Below are 10,002 nucleotides of genomic sequence, written 5' to 3' on the forward strand. Positions count from 1 at the left end.
AGAAAGCAACAAGTCTTTAGTCTCCAAAACAGTATACAAAATATGAATAAGAGTTTAATATATGTTTCAACACAGAAACGTTAGTATTAGAATTCCTTAAGCTTGTGAACGTTACTGTGTTAAAACACAAATTCAGAAAAAAACTGTTAGAAAAATAAAAGAAACTGGAAAAACAGATCCGAGTCCACAATTTTCTTGTGTGTCCTTAAGGAATTTTAACCCCTTCACACGTTGCCAAGGTAATGGATTAATTCCTCCCAGGATAAAACGGAATAAACCTTCCTGCAACAGTGGCAATACAAACTGCAGGATACCAACGAACTCAAAGAACGGAGCAAAATCACACTTACGAATTTGAGAGAAAGAGACTGCGAATTAGGATGCAGCATATTCAGAAAGAAAGAAGTTCTGGAGTGTTTTTCGTGTTTAGAAAATGGAGCCTTGCCTCAGAATTTATAGGCAATTATCAGAAGAGGTATCTGGAAAAGGTGCCTTTTCAGAAGAATTTGCTGCCTGCCATGGTTCTACCGCGGTCGCGGTCAGAGAGGCCCTCTTTTGGATTATTAAATAATTAAATAAATTTTGTCCAAAAATAATCTTATCGATCCGAAGCCGAAGCCGAGCGAGCGACGACGACGGCGCGAGGGTTCATTCTCTTCAACTCCTTTTAAGAGCTTTAAGAAGTGATTCTATATATAAGCACACAAATGTGGTTGTCCCTCACCAATGAGGGACAAAGTGCAAGACAAAAGTTCACTTCTTCAAATTTTCAATTTCCCTCCATTTTCAATTCACACTTCTTCTACTTTAAAGCCCAATTGCTTAAAGTCCAACAAGTTATTGTACTTGAGTTGGACTCTTCCAACAAGATTAAGTAGATATATGTAGGAATATTACTTCTACTTTCTAGCACTGCATTAAGATGAATAACAACCCATTAAGGGTGTGTGTATTGGTTTCATATCGGTAAAGACATGGATTTAACCATGAGATTATTGTATAATTTCTACCTTTTAATTCATTTTGGGACAACTACTCAAAAACAAGATTCATGAATTATGCATACACCACATTCCTAATAATAGAAAAATATTTAATCAATAATATACTACTATTCTCTTCAAGTGATATAACTTATAGAGAAGAAAAGATAGGGAAGCCAGGTAGAGTATAACCAGCATCAACAATAAAGATATTGCCAGATACATAGTTGGAAGAGTCATGGACCAAATATCTCACTAGTGAAGTTAATGCTGGATTTGTGGTTCCAAAAGTTTTCAGTGGAACAGTTCTTGTTGCTACATTTTTTAGCCAATCTTGTTCTACTAGTTTCTCAGTAATCTCTGATTTGAAAAGCCCTGGAGCTATTGCATTCACTCTAATGTTGTATTCTCCCAATTCTAATGCCATTATCTGCATGTAGATATATATCAAAATGTCAATTTAGAGATTTCTCGAAGATGGGAAAGCCAGAAATATTTGTCTAGGAAAAACAGATAAATTTGATAAATAAATTAGAAACGACAAAAGTAAAAATGGAAGGTTTGGAAAAATCCTACATGGGACCAAATGGAATTGACAAATTATAATTCATAAAGAGTTAGCATGATTTCCAACTTCCTCATCTCATAAAGTCTAAAGGAGCAGATGTGTGTTTGGTATGACTAACACCATTTTATGGAAAATACTTTTTAACAAAATGTCTTTTGGTTGGAGAGTTGAAAATATTTTCTATAGAAAGAATCATTTATTAAGGTTCGATAATTATATGGCAAATCAGTGTTTGATTAAAATTTTGAGTACTAAAAATCGATTATAATGTCTAAGTGTTGGTTTATTGAACTTGACACTTAGGAGTTAGGATAATTGTCAAGGAGAATAACTTTTGTTGGAAATGATGGAAGTCATCTTTCCTTTTGGGTGGAAACTATTTTTCATGAGATCTGGTAAAGTTGGTGACACGTGATCAGGAGGTCATGGGTTCAAGGCGCGGAAATAGCGTCTTGCAGAAATGCAAGGTAAGGCTGCGTACAATACACCTTTGTGGTCCGGCCCTTCCCCAGACCCCGCGCATAGCGAGAGCTTAATGCACCGGAGTGCCCTTTTATAATTTATAAGAACCAAACACCAGAAAATGACTTAAACCAAAAGCACCGTAGGGTAAGATAAGTTTGGACATTAGGTTATAACCTTTGTCATGGAATCCATGGCTGCCTTGGAGGAGATATAGGCAATACCCCCACGAAATAAAACTCTATTTAAACCAGCAGCAGATGAAATATTAATAATGGAGCCTCCCCTTTTTGCAGCTTTCATGTGTCTTCCAACATACTTGGAAACTAGCCAAGATCCTGTCAAATTTGTATTTAAAGTATTACGCCATTCTTCCTCAGAAAGATCTACTACTGATTTTATTCCACCTATAAACACAAAAGTAGATTCAAATTATGAGCATGGGGCAGAGCTAGCTTTTGCTGAAAAAGTTTACTCTGAAAAGAGTGCAAAAATAATTTTCTTAATTATGTATAAACTATGGAATTCCCTTTGGCGTAAGGGGAGATTTATTTTATTGGCCGAGGAGTTCAAAGATTGTATTAGGTTACAGGTGTATTTTTAAGCAAAATAGGTTACAGGTTGAAATATCTGATGTGATATTTTTTTTTTTCGAAATTTACCTCTAAGAATTTCTAGCTCCACTAGATGTGTCAAATATGAATATTTTATGAATATCATACAGAATTACTTACTTATCTAAGTTTACTATACCTTAGTGCCTTACCAATATAAAGTTGACTATAGGGACTGACCTTACCATAGCTCTCTTTCTCAAATAAAATGCCAAAAAAGGGATTCCTTGTTGAAGTGTAAAAGAAAATTAAAAAATTAAAAAATTCTTTCATTTCTGGTTAAAGGTATTTGTCCTACCTATAGTATTAAAACTTTGTACACACATAAATTAGACCTAACCTACATACATACCTCTAACACCAGCATTGTTAATAAGAGCATCAATGTAGCCAAAAGCATCCCAAGCTTTCTTTACAGATGCTTCAATAATAGGACCATCAGCAGTAACATCAAGTTCAATAGCCACAGCTCTAACAAGATGAGTATTTGAACTAGCCATTATATTAATTTCATCACAAAGGGACTTCAACCGGTCCGCCCGACGAGCGGCTGCCACGACTTTACAGCCTGCCCTAGCTAGGTCAAGGCAGAATTCACGGCCGAGTCCCACCGATGCACCGGTGACAAACACCACTTTGCCTTGCAATTGGCGCCATGGCTCCAAATGGTCTGCTATATTGCTCTTCTGTTGAGTTGTCATATTGCTATCGGACTTGCTAGGAGTTTTTTCGGTGTTTATTATGCTATGATATGGTTCTAATCTAAAACGTACATTTATAGGTGTGAATTCTGAATCTGTTCACATAATTATTAAATAGAAACACGTTTTTCAGATGTTATGAAGATATGGTTTGTAGACCTGCCCGTGTAACGTAACATGTATGGTCCATGAGTTGATAGGCTCCAGCAAGATTGTTGGTATTAAACAGATGGTCCCCTTTTATCAAACTATAGTTTTTGGCTCTGTTTTAAAAGGTAGGACTCGCCCGAGACTCGCCCTGGGGCGGGGCACTCATAAAACGCCCCTGGGCTTATGTGTGGGATTTAGTTCCGTGAGACTTACGCCTCGGCCGTCGGGGCTTACGCCTCGGACACACCCAACGCCCAGCGTACTGGGCGCTCCTAATAGAACTTTATGCAATTGTGTGTAACTAACCTTGTAAATCCTCAAATTTTTTTAATAAATCGTTAACTATTAAAAATTACTTTTTTCTTAATCATAAATCATTAAGTGGAGAGTATTTTAGGTCATAATTAAAATAAAAATTATTGCACGTTTTTTTTTTGGTTAAACTGAAATTTTTTATTTAACCAAGTAAAATATTTACATCCACCCGCTCATTTGACTCTAGAGTCGGGTCTACAAAAATAGCCTCTTTTGTAACAATTTGATCCTCTATCGACCTTACTAACTATACTAGCATGGGAATCTATCTATCTTTTCTAATATTCCTTTCCATTTACAATAATTCACTCCTCTCATATATAAATGAAGTACTATATCTCTAACAAATTCTTTACTTTCTCTACTGACTTGTTGAAATCTTCTAAAGTTTCGTTCCCTCCATATTTGGTACACTGTGGCAGCAAAGGCGTTGCCCAGAATTGTCCATTTCATGTTTCTGCTCCTTGTTTTCGTTGTCATCCAGTTGGCCTCCTCTTGCCAATTCCCTACTCTTCGACTAATTTCAAACAGCTTCAGTATTTGATCCCATACAAACTTTGAGTATGTACACTCAAAGAATAGATGTTCCATAGTCTCATCATTACCACTTGTGCACAATACACAGTCCTTTGCTACATTGATGCTCCATTTAGTTACTCTTTACACAGTCTCTAACATTTGATGTAATGTCATCCACAATATGAACTGATGCCTTGGCATAAGTCCTTTAGTTAGATATAGGCTTTTCCAGGTTGGCTTTGCATACTGTTGCATTTGACTAGAGTATGCTTTCTTTATGCTATACTTCCCTTTCTCCACATATGTTTTCAGTTCTTGCACTCCATTTTTCAGCCACTTTCTTGCTTCAAAAATCTTTCTTATGACCCAGCTTGCTTGTCTTGGAGTTTTCATTGTTTCCAGCTTCTTCTTTTTCATATAGTGATGATGAACCCATTGTACCCACAACTTATCCTTTTTTTGTGCTATTGCCCATAGTAGTTTTCCTACTGCATTCCTGTTCCACATTTCAAAATTCAGAATATTCAGTCCCCCTGCTGCTTTAGGCTTACAAATAGTCTCCCATGCTATAGGTGCTGATCTCCCTTCACTGCACCCTTTCCACAGAAAATTTCTGCAAACAGTAATCACTTTATGGTGTACTTTCTTTGGTAGTATGAATACTTGAGCCCAGTACGTCTGCATATCAAACAATACACTTTTTATTAATTGCAATCTCTCTGCATATGATAAGTACCTAGCTGTCCAACTTTTGACTCTTTCTGTTATCCTTTCCACCAATGTCATACACTGATTTATAGTTAGCTTTTTAGATGATTGTGGCACTCCTAGGTATCTGAATGGTATTTCACCAGAACTCAGTTTCAGCTTCTTCAATATATCTTCTTTCTGTTGTGCACTTATGCCTGCCACAAAAAGTGAGCTCTTTTCCATATTTGCCTGGAGTCCAGAAATAGTTGAAAATAATTCAAACTGTTTCATCATCAACTCTATAGAAACCATATCTGCTCTACAACACATAAGCAAATCATTTGCAAAGCATATGTGTATCACTTGTAGTTTTTCACATTTTGGATGATGATTAAAATCTGGCTTTGTGTTTAGTTGCTTCAAAGCTCTATTCAAATACTCCATCACCAATACAAATAAGTAAGGTGAAATGGGATCACCTTGTCTTAACCCCTTTCTTGCTTGAAACTTCTGAGTTAGTCCACCATTTATCAGCAGAGAATACGACACCGTACTTACACATTCCATAATGAGATTTACCATCTTATATGGAATACTAAACTCCAGCATTAAATTCTTCAAGAAGCACCAATCAACTGAGTCATATGCCTTCTTTATGTCCACCTTAACTATACATCTAGGAGATACTGTTTTCTGGTTATAACTTTTAATCAGTTCATGTGCTAATAGCACATTATCTAGAATATTTCTCCCTTCAATGAATGCTGATTGAGAAGGTCCCACCAAGCAGTCTACTACGAGTTTCAATCTGTTAGTGAGGAGTTTGGCAATTATCTTGTACATTGTCGTGCAATAAGCAATTGGCCTAAACTCTCTCACATAGTTAGGATTCAACACTTTCGGGATAAGGGTGATGGTAGTACAGTTCATTTCCTTGAGCATCTTCCCTGTGTCAAAAAACTCTTTCACTGCTTTTATAACATCTTCTCCTATAACTTGCCAGTTTTCCTTGAAAAATTCAGCTAGATAACCATCAATACCTTGTGCTTTATCATTTGGTAGTTGTTGAACCACCCTCAAGATTTCCTTCCTTGTAATAGGCTTCAGCATCTCCTGTTGTTGAGCTAAAGACATGCAAGGCCCATCTCTGGCTATATTAATATCAATTCCCTCTACCACATTGTTAGCTTCTCCTAGCAGCTTTTGAAAAAAAAGTGACAAATTCCTTCTGTATCAGCTCTGGATCTGTCACCCTCTGGTTCTGTTCTGTGCATATTGAGCTCACCTTGTTCTTAGCTTGCCTTAATTTCAACTGTGCATGGAAATATTTTATATTTGAGTCTCCATGTTTTATCCAAACTGCTCTAGATTTCTGCCTTAGGATCTTCTCATACACTGCATCCCAATCCTCCAGTTGCTTCATAGTCTCCTTTTCTTGCTCAATGAGTGCTGAATTTAGATGGTCCTCATTCAGTTTATTCTGAGTCTCATTGAGCTGTTCTTTCAACTGTTTTATCTTCATTTCAACTGAAGAATATTTTCTTTACAAGCTTCTTGTCTGAATCTCCAACATCTTCAGCTTCCTATGAATTGAATACATAGTATACCCCTGAATTTTTTGCTTCCATATGTTGCATACTGCTTCCTTGTACTCTTCTTGTTCCATCAACACATTCAACAATCTATAAGGTCTTTGTAGTTTCATTCTTTGAATTTCAGTATCTAACACCACAGGTGTATGATCAGAGCAACCTGGTGCTAGATATACTGCCTCAATACCTGCATACCTTTCAAACCAATCTTCATTTCCCAAAGCCCAATCAATGTGACTGTATATTCTATCCTCAGCCCCTCTTTTGTTGCTCCAGGAATACTGGAAACCTCTTTTATTAATCAGACCAACTCCTATGTCTTCAATGCACTGATTAAAATCCACAGTTTCACTTGAATGAACTGGAGCTCCATTCATTCTATCATCAACTGTCAAAATACTATTGAAATCCCCCATAATAATCCATGGGCCTTTAATGTCTTCATCTATTTTCCTCAGCTGATTCCATAATTCCTGTCTACTACTTATACTATGCAGACCATATACCACAGTGACATTACTCTGAAACTCAGAGTTCTTGTCTTGTATATGACAATGTATGATCTGTGCTGATGTACACAGCACCTGCATCTTCACTGCATTCTCTTTCCATGCTAACCAGATCCTACCATTGGGTGCTGCAGAATAGTTATCCACCACTCTCCAATCTCTCCCAAACTTTTCTTGTATCTTTTTTGCTCTGATAGTAAATTTTAAATAAATCTTTCATTTAAAAGTATTTATTTATTAATTTTTATTATGTCTTTGTTATATTAGTCCATAATTTTTTTATAATTATTTTCCTAAATATTATTTTTCATGTGTACGATACAATACTTATTAATTAAATAGCTCAGTATTAGCTAGTAACTATTTACAAATAATTAATTATCATGATATAGTATGGTGAATTATGTTTCACTTTATTAACTTGTTGAAACTTAAAAATAAATGATGCTAGAGAATCATATTTAAATTGTGAATTATATTTTTATATAAATTCTCTTTCAAATAGAAAGCATATTATTAAATAAAAGGAGTATTTTAGAAAAAATACCAAATTATAATATCGAAATTCTTTCACAATTCATTACTCCTTAAGAGATACATATAAGATTTCGCATATACATTGCTTTTGATGTTTGAGTTGTATTTACAACTAATTTGCATATTTGATATATGACATAGTTTTTATATTATGCATAGTTGAATTTATTTATGAATATTTTAAATAGATTACTTGTTACAATTTTGTGATTTTTAATGTAATTTTTATAATTATTTTTTATTTTATATTATCTTGATTAGTAAAATTTAAAGATCCGTGGGACTTACGCCCCATGTCTTAAGGCTTACGCCTCGCCTCATTAGAGGTAAAATACCTTGCCTCACACCCCCGGCTTTTAAAACATTGGTTTTTGGTCGTGTAACGCGTGTCACTTAATTAAATAAATTTTATAAATAACATAAATAATATTTAAAAGATGTTTTAGAGATACAAATAAAAATTAAACAAATTGCATCCAACTCATCATGATAAGATCCAAGAGCTACAATTCATTGTCACTACAAAGTAAAAGAGACTGCAAGTATTTTCTTATCTTGTTTTTTCTACTCTGCTTTGAAGAAGTTTTGTACTTGGCTATATCTTAAGAATTTCATCTCTTTTACTTTGCAGAAGTTATTTGTTTTAGTAATTTATCATATTACAAAATTCAGGCGTTAAACTTATGAAAAAATTTCACAAAAACCCTTTTGTTTACCTTGAAAATACGAGTAACAATTATATTTGATTTGTGATTTTAAAGATAAGTGATTTAGTTCAATACCAATTGATAATCAAGAAAAATGAAGTAGAAATGAAAGAAATAAGTGAATCAAATCAATGTTACTCAGCAGTGGTGACCTCGAGCGTAGTGACCTTAAGATGAACTAAGGCAATAAAGCAAGAACAATAAATGCAAAGGACAATTCTGATGAACATTAAGAGAGAAAAGTAGGATAGTATATTCTTTGGAAATGATTAGATGATGTTAAAAATGATTGGGGTCCCCTTTATATAATAGGGGAACCCTAAAACAGGTACATTTCTATTTATAGTAAAGAATCTTATTGGTACATCTGTCTAACGCGTACAATCCTATTTCGGGATTTGTGCCATGATTTTGAGGACGTGGCAAGAATCTCGCTCGTTCTGTTAGAAATCCATAACGGCATTATTTCGAGGTCGAGCGTATTCGACTTCGGTATTCATCAGACTCGAATCCTCGGGCATCGTACCCTATCTTCGAACTCAGGCCTGATCGATCAGGCTCGAACTCGACCTCACCTGAACTCGGGCTTAAGACGGACCCTCGAGCCTATAAATCGGAGGCATATGATTTTGATCGTATACAGATAGTCCCTGCGTTTCTTAGAATAAGATGATAAGAAACGACTTGAATCTCAATCTCTTGGAGTTTCTGACGATGATGTCATTCCCATGACGTAGGCGTTCGAAGTGACCGAAACATCCCATCGGTTTGCTTCCCAAAAATATTAAATGAATGACAGTAATGGTCAGCCACTAGCGCCGCCGAACTGTCATTGCTCATCTATATATACGAGGCTACTTATTTGAATTGAAAACTTTACTCCTCCATTCCCATTTACTCTGATTACCTCTCTTCTTCATCTTCTCCTCTCATCATCTCTTTTCACCGCCTCTTCATTACGCCAGAAAATGCCAAGTCCTCGTAAAACACCATACCCTACTACCGTCTGTATTTCTTAGCTCAATATTATGACTAAAACTTCCAAAACAGTTCCCAAAAAAGAGAAAGCTTCGTCTTCTTCTACTTCCTGGCAGGCCAAACCGGTGGCGCCGCCGGCTCTTCACGAAATCACTCTCGGCCCTTGCGTGATTAAAAAGGACTTCAATATGGAAAATCCTCCAGATATCCCAAGCTGATGTGAACATGTATCTCGATACATCATTTCAATATCTAAGAAATACCTCAAAGCCATGAATAAGGACTGCGGCTGGGGAGACGAGGTCGTGGTTCAGATCCCAGGCCCCAAGGAGAGCATCACTACCCACGTGGAGGGTTTTTTAAGTGTTTACACTTACCCCATCATATTGGGTCCCCTCGATCCGGTAGTGATCGACTTCTGCAAAAGATACAAGGTCACCCTCGGCCAGATTCACCCCTCCTTTTGGCGCATCGTGATCATGCTGCGCTACTTTACTGGAAAGGCTGAGGGGTTGGAATTCACCCTCAACCATCTTATTCGGCTGTATCGGCCCCGGCTGTTTCGAGGGCTTATCAAGTTGCTATGTCGAACAAAGAAAGCCTTCTTTGCTAGTAACGATGAAGACAAAGATCAAGGTTGGATGAGCTGGTTCATCAGAGTAAGGACTTCGGATGTC

At 36.3% G+C, this 10,002-nt stretch overlaps 1 protein-coding gene across 2 annotated transcripts; it reads right to left on the bottom strand.

The window, feature by feature from the left end:
* On the bottom strand, positions 964–3,388 carry LOC109233131 (3-oxoacyl-[acyl-carrier-protein] reductase FabG-like). Of its 2 annotated transcripts, none has more exons than XM_019398903.1 (3): positions 2,980–3,388; positions 2,191–2,351; positions 964–1,413 (listed from the first exon to the last, which is right to left on the bottom strand). In XM_019398903.1, exons 1-3 carry the CDS (start codon positions 3,326–3,328, stop codon positions 1,135–1,137), a joined length of 789 nt encoding a protein of 262 aa, XP_019254448.1. In that variant the 5' UTR covers positions 3,329–3,388; the 3' UTR covers positions 964–1,134. The 2 variants fall into 2 exon arrangements, with proteins under 2 accessions (XP_019254448.1, XP_019254447.1); XM_019398902.1 differs by having other exon boundaries at positions 2,191–2,420.

This window comes from Nicotiana attenuata, chromosome 10 (genome assembly GCF_001879085.1).
Source record: "Nicotiana attenuata strain UT chromosome 10, NIATTr2, whole genome shotgun sequence".
In the NCBI taxonomy this organism is placed as follows: Eukaryota; Viridiplantae; Streptophyta; class Magnoliopsida; order Solanales; family Solanaceae; genus Nicotiana; species Nicotiana attenuata.